Source organism: Lissotriton vulgaris, chromosome 7 (assembly GCF_964263255.1).
Source record: "Lissotriton vulgaris chromosome 7, aLisVul1.2, whole genome shotgun sequence".
NCBI lineage: Eukaryota > Metazoa > Chordata > Amphibia > Caudata > Salamandridae > Lissotriton > Lissotriton vulgaris.
In genome coordinates this window covers 866,569,730-866,586,689 of record NC_141695.1, presented here as the reverse complement: position 1 = coordinate 866,586,689, position 16,960 = coordinate 866,569,730, and the positions used below count along the sequence as shown (strand labels likewise).

Here is a 16,960-nt window from a genome sequence, read left to right as displayed (position 1 = left end):
GGTCCTAAGAAGCGGCTCCAGAGGAAGGATATGGATGGCGCTGTCTGGAATTTTGAGCTCTAAGGTTAACGCTGCATCATGGAGGGCTTCATAAAATCAATGCGCAATGCGATTTGAGGTGCAGGTGAATGCTGTTCTCCAACCACAAAGTAGCAGTCTACTTTAATGGCTCTTTTGAAAGAGTCAAGTTTGATATATAAGTTGCATTAATCACTTGCTTCGACATCTGCATCATCCTAGTCACTGTACACAATTAGCAAATCCCTTCCGAAAGCGTTACCCCAGACATACCCTTTGAATGGAGGCTGGCGACTTTAAGAATGAACTCTTGGCAAAACTTTTTGTGCTGAGTTTACAGACTTCCTAGCTGTCAGCCTCCAAAAATATGTATTCTCCAAGTCATTCCAAAACATTGGTAAGATTCTAATTACAAAGTTTCACAGAACCAGTCATAATGGAAAAAGGCAACAGCACATCTTGACACAACTATGTGGTGAGCTTCCACCAGGGTTGCCTGCATCTTCATTATCTTCATCCCCAGTGCTGCCATTGTGACATTAAGAAGAAACATGTCTCTGGAAGAAACCTTTGGGATATGCTATGAAAAGAACATACTTCAGACTGAACAGCAATTCAGAGAAGGAAAGCTGAAAGGAGGCTGAACTGAGCGGCTATATTTAAATTCCGATAGCCCTTCCTGTCTAGTCTGTCAAGTCTAAGCGCTCAGTACTCTTCCCCCGCTCTTTCCTGGTCAGGATACACTCTCCACCCTGCGACTCCCACGATGCGAACCGATTACGAGCAACAAGCCGGACGGACGAGCACAACACGCAAGCACAATCGGCAAAGCTAAAGACGCGGGAGAGCTGAGCTGAGCCGCGAGCCCCTAAGGCACAACAAGTACAAGTAAAACCTTCTCCTAAAGGGAGAAGTGCGGACTACAGATCGGAGACCTGGAAGTTTAGGAGAAACTGTTGTATGTTGCTTTAAGAATTGCTATGCAACTAGGGATGTTCTATTCCAGAATTGTTATGATGTGAAAGAGAATGTACAGTCCGTTACTTGTAGGCTTGTACTTGAAGTTACCGGTGCAGAGGAGCAGGAAGGATATATACGAGCTCCAGAAAATGAACTTGTACGAATACTTCATGTCTCTGTAATTTGTACATAAGAAATTGGCGACCAGGATGGGATAGAGCTGAACCTACGTGGAATTAGACTGCCTGTCAAGTATTTTTAACAATTACTGAATTTTAATTCATTCGGAATACTCTTAAGGAAGAGATTCTTTGATATTCGTCCACCGCGGGGCCCAACAACGGAGGACTGAACAACGGAGGATGGAGCAATGGTGATAAATTGGTAGGAGAGCAGCTTCCTTGCTCTCCAACAAGCTCTAGCGGGGCCCAAGCCTGCATTCTCCCAAGTAGAAGCCTGCATTCTCCCAAGTAGACACCCAGGGAGCCCCCGACACAGTACTGGCACTGCAGGTCTACACCAGTGACTCTGTAGTAGTGGTAGTTCGGCAGAGAAGTGGAAGTACTACAGTGGAGCAGTGGTGCAGGTTTCAGCGGGGAGAGCGTACGGCCATGGAACAGAGGTAAGTGAAATAGGCAAAGCTCTTATAAAAGAGGAAAAAAATTAGTCCCAGACAACAAACGAGTAGTTGTTGCTTTTGGCGCTGGCAATAAAGAATATTGAGGGCGAACAAGGAAAATAGACGAAATAGGACACCTGGTTTTGCCCTTGCTCTGTAACTGAAGAAAGGATCTCAAGGGCATTGGGGGCCGTGTCAGAAGTAGAACAAGAAAAAAACGATGGCCCTAAGCAAAGCTAAAACCCAGAAAACCCTAAAAAAACACTAAAACAAAATAAAAAATAAAAAAACAGAAAATTAAGGTCTTGTGGCGGTGATTATGGCAGAAACACAGAAAAAATTGGGAGAGACAAATGGAGGTGTGGCAGCACCGATGGGAAGAAAATAACCTGCAGAAACTCCCAATCACTGAATTCGACCTCACAGAGAGTAAAGGCAGGGGGTTTAAAAGGAGGAACCTAGTTTGACCAAGAAATGGAGGTAGAGGAAGTTTTCTATAGTATAAGACAGAGTAAAGGGGACAATAATCACACGAAAGATCGTATCAAGGAGAATGAAAGACTGGAAAGCTTGGACGTTATTGGAACGGATTTAATGGGCCCATCATTGTATACTTTGGAGGTCACTGGAACATCTAGCGCCTCTATACTTGAGGTTATGCTGATCCTTCTAAAAACTTTGCAGGGTTTATTAGAGATTACAGTGATGGAGCAGATTTCATCTGCAGTCAGGCATGGTTTTATTTTTTGTGCTAGAGACAGACTGCATTTAAATTACCACGCACATTTTGGTGCAAGTTAAAAACATGGCACATGAAAAACATGAAAATGAGGCCTATTCAGTCTGAAATGCTTTTGCTGAATTTACATGCGTTTTTGCAATGTAGAGGAGACTTTGACTTGTTGTATATTTTGATAAACATTTTCAGTTAATAACACCTCTTTTTATAATGTGTGTGAATTAACAACTAAGACGTACTACAAACCCACCAGTAAGAATAACCTGCTCCACTTTACGAGTTTTCACCCACGCCCCTTGCGGGAAAACTTACCTTTCGGCCAGTACCTACATATTCGTAGAAACTGCAGCAGTGTCACTGACTATAAGAAGCAGGCTAAGGATTTGACTGATAAATTATCACGCAGAGGGTATCCAGCTAAAATCCTAAAGAAAAGTTGCAAAAGGGGCAGAAATCAAAATAGGGAAGCCCTACTAGAAGATGACACAAGAGAAGGAGAGCCTGAAACACCGCTGACTTGTGTAACAACATATATTAACATCTCAAATGTAATAAACCGGACTATAAATAAACAATGGAGAATTTTGACCAGCAATGGCCTAGAGTGGCAAAAACCACTTTTTTCCTACAGGCGTGAGAGAAGCCTGAAGGACGCACTAGTGCACACTCGCCCCAGTAAAAGGAATGCAATACAGGACCCAAATGTATGTACTACCTGGGGTTTACCACCAGTTGTGGGTCATTACCCATGTGGTGGATGTAGTGTTTGTCATTTGACCACGGCAACCAAAACTCTTAACTTAGAGGAAGGCAAAATCTGGCACCTCAGAAGCCATACCAACTGCAATACGAGTAACGTGGTATACTTTATAGTCTGCCCATGTCTTTTGAAGTCCGTGGGCATGACCACACGAAAAATAAAACTACGTATAGGAGAACATTGTAGCAATGTAAGATGCCAGAGAAACACAACAAAATTGACTGCACCATGGTCCGAATGATTTAAAATGGACCATAATAGAACATCTTGAACATAGCGGTGAGAGTTCCCTATTTGAAAAAGAACAAAGATGGGTACATCGTTTGGCAACCCATCGTTATGGACTCAACGATGATATTCCTTGGGGGTCAGTGATGAGACGTTAACATATGGCTGCCCAGAATATTATGAGTGAAGTGTCTGTATACCAACTGAGGCGGGGCCAGTATATGGTAAAGATACGGTGATAATCAACCTCCTGTTAAATCTTCTCATATTGGCACGAGATCTGTATTTATGTAAAAAGGAATAGATATGCAGAGATCTATTTTTATTGGAAATGCTGCCAAGTCTGAGTGATTCCTTTACAAGGTTTTTTCACCTTACTTTCGTGTTGGAATTAGGAACGGACTTGGTTTGTGAACACTGATTTCCATTGTGTTTATAGAAATATTCATGCCGTCATTTAAATAGAAAAGTTCCACATGACGAAAGGTGCCCTTCGAAGAAACCACGGGCTTTAAATAAAAAGGTATTGACACTGTTATAGCAAAACCATTGGAAAATAAGGTAAATGTGGCTTTAAATCTTCAACAAACGCGATCTGACCTGATCACGTGGTAACCAAGCACGTAGGTCACGTAGGGTCGCAGGAGGTCAAAAGAATGTTTCTTCTGCGGTTCAAGTTGTTTTCGAGCCGTTGAAGAGCCCAGACTAGGTGGATATGTGGGAAGCCGTAAGCCAGCGAGTGAGTAAAATATGTTTTCGTACATGTTTTCTGAACTTCGACTTACACGCGGCGACCGGCTTTCAACTGTAATTACCAACCAGTACCAACTAGTACCAAATCGCCACAAATAAATATAGTGCAAAGTAAACAGTGCGCAAATGTTTTCATAACTTTGTCTAACAAGTGGTAATTGCCTTCGAACTTAAATTACCAACCAGTACTAAGTCGCCACAATATAAATAGAGCGCAAAGTAAACCGATTCAGATGTTTCCTTTTAAAAGGGAATTTATTCTCCTTTCAAGCTACTTTTAAATAGATGCTGACGTGAAGAATTCCCCCACCACGGACTCATGAAGATATTTATTTAGGAATAACTAGTAAGTCATTACGGTAACTTTAAAGAATTAGTTTGATATCACTCATAAAAAACTTTAGAAGCGATGTTAAAATCTAATTAAGGTTAATTCCATCTTGACAATATTGAGAAAGAAAATGACTTGAAGTTTGTTTTTTCCAAACAGATCCTAAGGAGAAAGTTCGTCTTTCCCTGTGTTTAGGAAGAATTTGGAAACCAAGCGGAGTGAGTTTCAAGAGGATGAATGCTGTTATGCATGCACCAGAGTCTTCCGGTTATTAAAGCGTGATGTAAATATATAGACACTGACAGGGACACGTAATACATCTGGCCCCTAAGTAGTTTCTCGAAGGAAAACTGTTGTTTTTTAATCTTATTATTTAATGAAGATCGCGGGCAAGAAGGATAAGCCAGGATCTAGAGTCACGGGGTACAAACAAATGCTCCTGGAGATTGTGTGAAAATATACGTGACGTAATACACAGACCACTACTTCCAAGATGGTAGACAGTGGCCTAAGTCTGAAATTGCCCTTAGCATAACGGTTAGGGCTATATATATTTTTACGTAAATGCACACATGGTTTTGACTGTGCCACTGGGTGTGTGACGGGTAGTTCACAAGTATAACTGTGGTAAATACCTGTAAATTAAGAAACATTTTAATATGAGTTACTATGCATTCTGTTTTTTGGTCTCATTTCAGATTTACAACCCTCATAGAACAGAGGTTACGCACCTGAGTTTTACCAGTGCAGCAAACACAAATTGGTAAAAACGCGTATCTATAGCTGATTATCTTCCTTCCAATGTGAGTAGGCACTTTAGGGGGTGTACTGCCCCGTTGGGAGAGTATATATTACTGGTCCGGAGGAATGCTGGGTCGAATAGGACCCTAAAGCTGAAACATGTCGACCGATTTTTAGGACAGGGGGTTCAAATTTACTTTACCCTTTTTTGTCCGTTCAAGTACACTGTTTTTTAATTGGGTTCGAATTACCCCTCTATTAAAAGTGTTGGTCGAGGGAGTGGTCTACACTCATTTTAATCTGCACCTTTTTGGTTTGTTGCATCTTTACACGCACTAACTACAGGAACCCGATGAAGACAAACGGCTACCTACCTTGTGTGGGTGCCTGAGGGTTCCTTTTTCCTTATTGGGAATTCACTACCTTTTTGACACAGTTAATAATATTTTTGCATGGGGCACTTAAGGGTGTTGGTGGACGGGTTGTCTTACCGTTTCTCCTTTTGAACTTTATGTACATTATAGTTAAAGATACTCTTTAGTTGTTTCTGATTGATTATCCTAAGGGGTGTGAGAGTATTCAACTTTGCCCTTTCTCTCTTGTTGTTTACACTGAATTAATAATGCACCAAACACTACACAGGGGGCTAAATGCTTTTTGCATGAAAAGCTATCTAAAACACTAACGCATGTTGCTGTGTGTGTTGTATTAACTGTGTGCTTTGGCTTGCTTTGAAAGAGAAGAGAGCATGCGCAGACACCAGCTTGACTCAAACTGCGGAAGGAGTCAAGGACATCTTGAACTGTACATTCTTGTGATTGTGCCAATGTTACCAGTTTGATAAAGTATCCGTCCTGCTGCGCTGTGACAGGAAGGAAGGAAAACTATAGAAACATTTTCCCTAGTAAATGTTGCAAATGTTTATAAATGTATTAAATAATTTGCGCTTCTTTTGTTAAAACTGGTATAGTCAGGTTTTTAGAATGAGTCAGGGTGGTGAGAACTCATGCTATTGTGGCTGACCAATCACGTACAGGTTTTCCTGAAGATGTAACTTTTTTTGTGGACTGCCAAGATTTAGAGTATAAATAATGACCTCTCTGGAGGGGCTTTGGCTTCTAGGCTCATTAGGGTGGTGTGTGAGCTCTTGAGAGAAGGAACAGATTAGACCAGGCATTCTATGGGTTAGGTACGAGAAACGTCCCAGGAGATTGCTGAAGGGCGGAGTTGCGTCCGAGGAGAGTCAGGGGGAGGTTTCTTGCTTTCACGTCATATTTTGGCACTGCAGGCCACATTCCTTTGAGGTCTGGTGAAGGAGGGGCTGTCTCACTCTCTGCTTGCTCTTTAGACACAGACAGATGCAGAAGAACAGCAACAGATAGAAAGGCTTTTTAGATTTAGATGCTTTGACTAATTAATTAGGTCTGAAAAGATTTATTTGACTTATGCATGTATTTCTCTTAATGGGAGATTTTTGCAAACTATTTGATTTTTGATTAGCCTTGCAATACTATTTTTTCTTAGAAACTCTTTAAGAGTTTTGAATGACATTTTGCGCCACATTTTCTTTCCTATATATAAGGCTTATATGCAGGCTGAAATGTGTTCTGTATTAATGTTATTTTTCCTGTTTTCCAAATTCTGTAACCTGATTGATATTTTACTAATGAATAAAGGGTCAGAGAAAAATTAACTTTTGACTAGAAAATAAAACCCTTTAAATACTCAACAACTCTCTTTATTGGCTTAAAATAATAATTGCATTTTTGACTGTTCATCTATATTTAAAGTCTCCTGTAGGTAATACATGGTGTGAAGGGCCCAACACCTTTTTCAGCGGTAAATTAGAGGTAGCATGAGGGTTTTGCATTGAGAAATTACCAGAAAAAATTACCTCTCCATCAACAGTTCTGAATAATAAAATCCTAAAAACACAGTATACAGTTTAAAAATATGATTGGAGAACTGACACAATTCAAAAGACTAATGCCCACTTTAGTTAGGCAAGTAGGAGACCCTCAGGAAAAGAATGTTGGGAGGGAGGAAGAAGTGGTAAGGGATATCCAACCACAGAAGGATGAACCAAGTGTATATGTATCACGACGCCCGATGATTATAAAAAGAAGTGGGGAAAGGAGGTATTACAAGCAATACAGTCCATGGCCAAGAAAGGGGAGAAACTAACCAAGCAAGGGCAAAACTCCAAGGCAACAGGGTAGTGGGAAGGGAGTAACAATAAAGTCTACATCTACAGGTAGGAAAGTGCCCACAGAACTTAATAAGATAAGTATTACAGAAAAATGAATAAATGCTTGTAACCTTGAACAAAGTAGGCGGCCAAAGGAATCCAGAGGAGTACTAAAGCTATATCAAGGGAACCCCTGGGTGATGAAAAATTGGGTGAAGAGGTAAGAGGGTTGGGTATGCCCATAGGTATAGGACCCAGTAACCCAAACATTAATAGGGACCCTAGGAAAAGAGGTAAGGAAGAGGAACTTAGTAGAAAAAGGGAGAAGATAAAAGACGGGAGCCCACAGGGATCTCAGCTAGAAGGACCTGTGGCTCTTCTTGGAGCCAATAGAGCAGGGAATAGGTGGGGAAAAAGCTAGGAAACAGAACCCCCTAAATCGTTCCCAATTCTCTATTCATTCTCAAAATGTCCAAGCCTACGTTATGTTAGCTCAGAGGGCCTCAAAGAATTAGGGTTTATGATAAACAATAAAGGGGGTGAAGTAACTAAGGTCCTCCTTTACTCAGCATTAGTAAAAGCAGCCCTGGAAAAAGCAGAACTGGAGTTGCTAAAGGATGGAAATGCTGTCTGATAAGCAGGGGAAGTCATTTCTTAGAAATCATGCTGGGTTGGGAGTACGGCAAATAAGAATGAGTAATTCCTGTTGAAATAAAAAGAAAGGACAGGAAATTACTATATCCCCTAAGGAATTAAGGGAGGAGGATGCAGAAGTGTAGCCGGGAATAGATACAGAGCCCTAGCATACTCTGAGTATGAGGACGAGGGGTGCCTGAGTGAAATTGACTAAGAACTTGGGACGTCGCACAGCCTGGCCATACTATCTTGGAATATAAATGGATATAAAATAAATAGCATCCGAAGAGAGCTTTAACAACATCCTTAAGAGCAATGACATTGTGTGTTTGCAGGAGACTTGGCTGTGCAACGAAACCCTAGTTACCGAGGGGTTTGCCTACCACCTGAAAGCAGCAAGGAAGAACCTATTTGGTAGACCCTCAGGAGGACAAAGGACGTTAGTATCCACAAAAATTGCCTGAAAATAGAATACCTTGAATTAAAATGTAAATGGGCACTAGGTAGCAGAGTGCGGACACTAAATGATGACCCTTGCTTTGAAGGAATTTGTATCATTAACGTATGTATACCGAAGGGAAAGGAAGAAGTTTATAATGTGGATTTGGAAAATTTTTAAAACGACATGGAGACTATATGTGACACCTATCCGAAGGATGGGTTTCTGATGATGAGTGACTTTAACCATAGATTAGACCCCTGAAGAACGGATTCATGGTTTAGTGATTTGATAAGAGCCTATAATATAGAGATTGCTAAGTTACCTTGCGGTGACATTTCGCCCCAAGATGTGGCTCTTGGTCAATTGTTGAGTTCCATGGGCTTGATCTGTGTAAATGGTAGAATGGAAGCTGACCGGCCGGCCAGGCGCACATTTATAACAGGTCAGCAAACGTGTCCGATAGACTACATGTTTACACATGCTTAGAGTTTCCAACTAATCAAGTATTTTGAAGTAGTAAGGGTGGAAGGTAGTGATCATTACCCTTTGTTGACTAAACTATATGCAAAAAAGGGTAGTCAGAGAGACAGCTCTTCAAGTACATGTAGATTACCCAAAGTGGCTCACAACCCGTATTTCAGAAGAGCTCAGGGTCTAGGTAGAATGCCTAAGGGTAAAAGTTAAATGTGGTAAACTCTGGGCAGCTGGTAATAAAAGATCACACATCAATAATAGACCATGGTTTGATGAGGAATGCTGTTCAGCAAAAGCTTGTATCAGTCAAAAGGAAAGAAGACTTAGAGGAAGGTTTAATGAAGAACTGTTATATAACCTTGGGACTCTAAGGATAAAATATAAATCAATCATTAGTAATAAGAAAAGATCTTATAAAGACAGATGCTGGACAAGCTTGCTAGAGGTAATTGAAGATAAAAAACGTGAACGGCTTATGGAGCTTGGTACAAGAAAGCTCTGGTAAAGTGTTAGGGTCCCTGCAGTGCTCAGTTCGAGGATAAATGGGTGGATTATCTGGAGGAAATCTATGGGAAGTGGCCAATGAAAGATAAAGTAAGTACAGTAGCATGGCCAGGTGTGCGGGAAGAGGTAAAAGAACACTTTACCCCCAGCCACATTAGGAAGATAATATCTAGCCTAAACCTATCCCGTGCAGCTGGCCCAGATAATTTGCTGGCAGTAATTATAAAAACTAAGCCGGAATGGTGGTCAGAGTTTCTTGCGAATATGTTCCAGGGGATTCTTAATACAGGGATTGTGCCAGAAAATAGGAAAGGAGCAATCGTAAGGCCAATTCACAAAAAGGTGATGTAAATGCCCAACAAAACTACAGATTAATAAACCTACTAGACATAGGTGAAGAAATATTTGCCAAAGTAATCTTGGGATTACTTAAGGACTGGGCGGAAGAAAAACAGATTGTGCCCCCAGAACAGGGAGGGTTTAAAAAAGGGACACGCAACGGTGGACCACTGTTTTGCTCTCTGGGCAATTGCGCGGAAGTCGATCGAGCAGAGGGGTAGTCTGTTTTGCTGCTTCGTCGACTTCCGCGCAGCATTTGACATGGTGGACAGAGAGCAGCTGTGGTCAACCTTGATAGAGTACAACATCCCAGTGGATTTATTGTGCTTGATTCGAGCCCTGCATAAGGAAAATTGGTCCCAGATAATTTTGGATGTAGAGGGGAGTTTATCCCGGAAAATCCAAATTGATAATGGGTTGAGGCAGGGGTGCGTACTGGCCCCCCAGCTTTTATCCTGTTTATTGCAGACTTGCCCCTAAAACTAGGAAACGCAAGAGGGGCAAGCCCGAAGCAAGGTGGGAAACATATCTCATGTCTACTTTACGCAGATGACCTGGCGATTATGGACCAGACGTAGATTGGTTGACAAAGAAAATTAAACATGTTTAAAGAATACTGCCAGACCAAAACACTTGTTGTTAACATGAAGACTAAGATTTTATGTTTCGGTAGAAGGAAAACAGGGTTTTCTTGGTATCTGGGCACCGAGAAGCTGGAAAAAGTAACAGAATATAGCTGCCTGGGGATGTGGCTCAAGAGAAGCCTGCCATGGCATACCCTTCTCGATGCACTAAAACGGAGGACATCGGCTTCAGTGAAGGGAATAAAAAGATTTAATAGTGTTTATGGTGACATGTCCAATAGACTGGTTTTAAAAGCGTATTCAGCAATGGTTCCCCCACAATTTTTGGTATGGCGCAGATACTTTGAGAGGTAAAAATAGAAGGACGTGGAGGAGGGAAACAGTCTGAAAAATCTATTCTCCCTTCCTAAATCGTCAATGGTACAGGAAGCGAGACTAGAATTGGGAATCACCTCATGGGGTAGAACAGCTTGTATGGCACTACTACGCTTTTTGGATCGGGCGAGGAATATAAAATCTCACAATGGTGCAGGAACAAAATTGTAAATAGTGAGCTAATTTGGGCAAAAGAGACCAGAGCCACCGTCAACAAAGCGTGTTGTATGTTAAAGCTTAAGCTGTGCCCCCAGTCCCTTTAACTCAAGATTGATAAGAGGGAACTTCGGATCCTGGGAAAAGAAAACTCTTGAGTATAGGACCAAGATTACATCTTGAGGAAAACTCAGTACTCCATATTGCCACAATGTGGCAAAAAGAACTACACTTCCCGTATATTGACAGGCTACCAAGCTGCCCTTTAAGGAGAGAAGTGTGAAGGCTAAGAATCGGGGTAAACCCATGCTACGCGTACAAAGGGGTAAAAAGTTCCATGATAAATAATAAAAGGAAAATGCACCTGCACTTTAGGAACAACATGTGATGTGATATACATATTTTATTGGACTGCCAGAAGTTTTTAGAAATATGAAGAGAGTTTTTATGCCCAATTTTTTAACAGTTTGATATTAAAAAAAGGACACAAGCAGTAAACCTTCTAGTGGAAATGATTTAGACATAGCCTGCGCCATGGGGAAATATATCAAAAAAATTACAGAGTTCCTTACATGTAATGAGTATTGAGACAATAAGGTGTTAAGCGTACAAGGAGCATGAGCCAAGATATGTGGTAAGAAATATACGATGTTTTATGAGATTAAAATGAAATGGTGTGTTTTAGAAATGTAAAAATAATTTTAAAACAACCAGAGGGTTATTGGTTTCAAGAATGTGTATAGATTATTCTAAAATTCATATATACTTATCACGGATTGCTATGTTGCCTAATTGTATAATTTTATGGTTGTAAAAGACCGAATGAAGTTTCTATTGAACTAAACAGTCAAGTGCCAAAGGGAGCCTGTTACAATATTTATGAATCAGTTGCCAGGCCAAGACTTGCATGGCAGTTTAATTCAAAGAATACCACCAAGTCATTCATACTGCAAAGTTTGGGTTATTCCCCCCATCACCTCAGCTTTCCAATGCTTGTTGAGCAAATTTCACAAGATCACGCTAGTGGCTTCATTAAATCTGCCAATGATTCGTTGCCCCAGACCCTCCTCACCCAACCTAACTTCAGTCCTGTGTTCCCTTTTGGCTTCTGTGAGGTCAGAATCCCTATACACAGTTGTTGCTTCATACCCCACCAGTTCTTCCTTCCCAGCTCACCTCACACACAGAGAGCATTCAAAATCCGCAGGGGACAGCAGGTCTCGGAGGACCACGTGGCTGAGGTTGGTAGATCCCACAAGTTCTTCCTGATGGGTATCTAAGGGCAGAGAGTTCCAGAGAAAGAGTGAGGATGCAGCTTAGCAACGACAAACCCTCCCCCTCATGCAGCATCATAATCATCACTCTGCAGGGTGGTGTCAAGGTGTAGGGTCTTGGTCTATGCACGCGCTGCTACACTTTTGATTCATATTATCCTCTCACAGGGAGAGACTTTGAATTCCTGCTCTGAAAGATGAACGGGGAGACTTGACACAAGGAAGGTGCCTTTGAAAGACCCATACAGCCGGGGTACAACTAGTCACAGGTCCAGCATTCACACAGGGAACCCCAAAGCCTGATAAAACTGCGGCTTTGAGTCAGTCACTTATTGGGCATTCAGGATGGTGCTTATAAAACATAAAAAGCCAGAATGGATTAGGTAAAGTCCTCAAGGGCCTCACAATAATATCTATAAATGTGATTTACAGGGAGGAAGTACTGGTTAGTTTGCCGAAAAGGGAGGAGGTATACTGTTGCAACCGGTCTGTGAATAACTGTTGAATTACTATAACAAATGGCCAGATCTGCTGTGGGGATAAATCTGCCCCTAAATATGGTGGATCGGCTGCTTGATCTGCAAGGGCTGCGGCGCCACCATATGTGCTGGAGGTATCTTCCTGAAGGTCGCAATTTAAATGATGCAGACTTTCATGGTAAGGAAAGTATAGTGCAATACACTTGCAGGGTATGAACACTACCCTAGCACAATAAGTCAATTATATATTTGGGCAATGGCGATGTACTCCCCTTCTACGGTTACATTACCCATTTGAACATTTGATAAAGAAAAGTCTACCAGCAGAGACCGGCATTAGCAGATTTTACAACAGATCTGTGCCTCCAAAGAGCTCCTGCGATTGTTGACTCGGCCACATTAGTGAAAAGTTTCCACAGCCTGGGCCAGGACAGATTTTCTGCTGCTGCCGCCTTCGAGAAGGAGGTTAAGGAACTGTATGGGTGGACCGATATTCAGCCAGTTGAATGTCTTAATCAGGCCCTGTGCATCTAAAAAGCTGAGGCAGCTTTTCACCATCAGCCACAGGCATCTGAACCAGAGACGCTAAAAGTACAGTTGGGCTCAGAAAAGTTCAGCAAGTAGTCCAAGATGTTTCCCATCCTTACCAGACTTTAAGGCACTTGGTAGGAAAGCATCAGTTTCTCGAATAGGTTATGGTGCTTCGATTATATGAACACGAAATTTAGCAGGGCAATAATACTATCCTCTAGGCATTATTGTTAAGAGTAGCATTATGAACAGAAAATTCTATTCACTCTGCAATTCTGAAGGTACTCTCTCCTGCAGATAAATCTGGGGTAATTGCATTTGGATTACCGATGCTGTAACATTGCAAACATTTTACAATAATAATATTAATGTCAAAGAAAATCACACAGCGCTGGAAGGTTGTTGCAGCCCCTTTCTTTCCATTGTTCCTTCTGGAGAAAGTAGCACCAGGAGCGAGTCAAGACATCTTGGGCACTTTAGGGATCACTCTACACTTTGTTGCCATTTAGCAGTGTCCTCGCATTCATGTTACATTACAGAAACCTTTCAGTTAACATCTTATGCAAACATCTTTCCAGCTTAAAATGGTAAAGGCTCCTTGAGAGTTACCGCAATAGGCTGACCGCTGCGCGCTACAAGTAGATTTTAAACATTTGTGACAATGGTTTGGAGGTTAGGTGTCTATAAAAGGTTCAAAGTCTGTGCATTATCAGGCCACAGAGTAGTTGGGTCCACAAATAAATAATGTAGCCTTTTTTGATTTAGAAAGATAGTCGTGTCAGTTCTGGGTAGGTCTACAATGACACTCTGCTAGGAGGCTGACTGAATGCCACAATGGCAATGTAGCACAGAGACACTCCTTGCACGTGACGTGTGCAGACGTCATTGTGCTGATAACTGCGACTCTTTAAATAATGCCATCAGCTCAAAGGTTTGCTTTAGATAGAAAGTAAAGAAGTCTGGTAACTGAGATGCCTTCTTCTCCGAAGGATACAATGCTTTGTAAAGCTCAACTCCCTTGTTACTGTGCCAGCAGGTCTCCTCATTTCACAATGGAGTAGTGTGGATGCGTTGAGTAATGATGCAAACTAACCCGTCTCCACTGAAGATATACATCACCACCCTAACTCAAACGCATTGAAGTACAAGTACCCATGGACCTGGTTACACTTCATTTACGTTGTCAGGCCCACTATGCGAGTTTGCCATCTATGTGCGATTATGGTAACTTGGAAGTTGGATCTTTTGAGTTCACTCAAGTTCCTTCAACTGATCAGGTTAGTATAAGGTCATTATTAGGGTTCCCCAAAACGTTTGGCATCAAGAACAGGATATCCCAATGCCCAGCCTTCTAAGCCTTCAAAAATCTGTGTGTTGGGAAGTGAAAAAAATTCTGGAAAACTTGTGATATTAGGCAAAGAGCTTGAAACATCTAGTATGACACGCAGTTCGTTTGAAAATGATAGTTTAAAAAACATTTGCTGGTGCAAGGCCTCTGATTGTTACAGCTTAACATTCAATGACTTGGCTCTAGCGTTTGAACTGGCTGAGACAAAAGTTTACAAAAAATAAGCCTGCTTAGACAACATGACCTTTTATGCCAAAGTTAAGGCCAGATCAAAGCTGTTAAATAAAAAAAAGTAACAACGTTTTGTGATCAACATAATTTTAATTGGTTTGATTTTGCTTGTTTAACAATTTCCAACAGTTTTCGGATTAGAAGCTTTTTCCTTAGAACGTGTAGGTTTTCTAACAAAGATTTTGATCTTTCAACCTACATTCATGAATATACCCTTTCATCCAGGGTGCATACTAACACATAGTTGGGGTGCACCGTCGCCCCAGGAAACTCATTCTACTCTCGGTGAAAGGAGTATTACTTCAAGGTTTCTGAGAATACAGCACTACGTCTTGTGTACAAGATGAATTGTGGCGGGGCAGAAGCATCCTTCAGTCCATTATTGTCACAAACCCGTGGTTCAGTGGTACTGAATGCTGCATTGCGCTCCTCCTGCACTTCTGCATTCATACCCATGTGTTCATTTGGCTGCAGTCTGATCCCGGCAGAAGAAAACCCTTTCTTTGGAATGAGGAACCATCCAGTGGGTATACAAGTGGTCTCATTTATGCCCTCGGTTCTACTTTAATTCCTCTTTGTCTACCAGCATTTTCACTTCCTCCACAGGTAGGTGAATGTGGTGTTTCTACAGCGCTTTGGGTACTTGGCAGTCGTGGGTCTACAATTAATTTACATTTTATATTGGTTATTTTTTATAGCATGAACTTGGCAGTAGGAGGGAGGAAGTTAAAATGTGTGCCAGGATTGTATGGTTACAGTTAGACTAAGAGGACTTTAGGAGAACCTAGGTTACTTTTTATGTTGCAAGCGCTTCTATTCCGATGCTTAATAGTGCTGAAAAAAGGTGGCGTTGGAGTGCCGACAGCAACAAAAGGTTGAAAACTGGGCCTTGATTTTGCAGGCAGAGCTTTGGGGTAAGAGAGAGAATGCTATACTTTCCATTACGTCTGGGATTTCTGTATTTTCCATCAGCAAGGGAAATGCTTTTTCCAGCAATGCCCAATGCTACAGTAACACTTTAGTTTTCAACATAAAAGGTGTGGATATTCACATTTATTGTGATGCTAATGGAACTGACCCTCACCTGTGAGTTTTCAGCGCTGCAAGTACAGAGTAAGAAGTGTCTGAGGCTTAAATATTTTGAGGAAACATGGAGTTTCTGACTGGCATGGTCTTGCAAGTCTTTAAAGTGAAAGGCTCAGATTGCTTCTTGTCCTTTGTGGGAGTCATTTGTGATTCTTGTAATCTCTGTACTGTGGCCACTCAGCCTCTACACCCCAACTCGTTACTTTTCATTCACTACTATCTCTACCAAGTTCCTGATTGAAGCTAATGGCATCCGTTTATTAAAAATTATCTTTAACCACATAATCCGCTCACAGGTGTATGCCAAATAGGTTTATTGTGTATACGTTTTTCAAGCAATCGTAATCATTATTAGGGTTTCCAGTTTTCATTTTAAAACTATTGTAATCAATAAAAGTCCATCGAAGGGTATATAACCTTTTTAGCACACACTGGAAGAAATTAATTTTGATTCGCTTTAACTGCTCTATAATCCTCCAGTGTTAAACAGTGTCAAAAACACTTTTCTGCGATGGATAATCCCACTGAGACCTACTCAAGTCGTGGTAAGGCACTTAATATGCCCTTATGGCCATTTGTGAATTCACTTTACTACCAGGACCTACTTCCACTTCAATTTTGGGAGCATAGCTCAAATCATGACTTCAGCTCACTGTTCATTGCATGTTCCCTCGTAGATCCAGATTGCAGCGGAAATCTGAGCAGTCTCTCAGTGCAATGCAAACTGCACCTTACGGATGTCATTTCTCTTCAATGACAGAGGGAGGCAGCCCACTTTCTGAAAGCTAATGTATCAGGATTGAGGCAATAAAGATCACTGAGCATATAGAGGTCTTCAGAATGAACACCCTCGCTTAAAACATCACTCACAGCACTCCTGCTCTTAGGTTTACTCTGTGATGATCTGAAAAGCATGTCGTGGGCGCTGCATCTGTCATAGAAAAGGATCAGGGGCAAGATGTACTAAACTTTTTGCAGGCGCAACTTTTTAGACCGCTTTGTGGCCCCAAAAAACATGCAGCCCGTGTACTAATCCTATTTTGCGAGCGGCAAATTAACTTGCGACTCGCAAAATAGGATTAGCAACTAGCTATAAGGAAGAGGCGTTCCAAGGATGTTCCTTCCTACTAGCAACTCCTAAAGCTATGTATGAATGTCGCAGTT

The 16,960-nt window shown here is 41.5% G+C and overlaps 1 protein-coding gene across 2 annotated transcripts in view; it reads right to left on the bottom strand.

Moving 5' to 3' along the window:
- The window catches only part of LOC147702592 (LON peptidase N-terminal domain and RING finger protein 1-like), a 203,018-nt gene that overhangs the window by 96,145 nt on the left and 89,913 nt on the right, over positions 1 to 16,960 (bottom strand). For both annotated transcript variants that reach the window (XM_086931259.1, XM_086931260.1), the window contains exon 6: positions 12,024 to 12,123. In XM_086931259.1, coding sequence (XP_086787385.1) covers positions 12,024 to 12,123 — 100 coding nt within the window. The remainder of the gene's footprint in view (positions 1 to 12,023; positions 12,124 to 16,960) is intronic.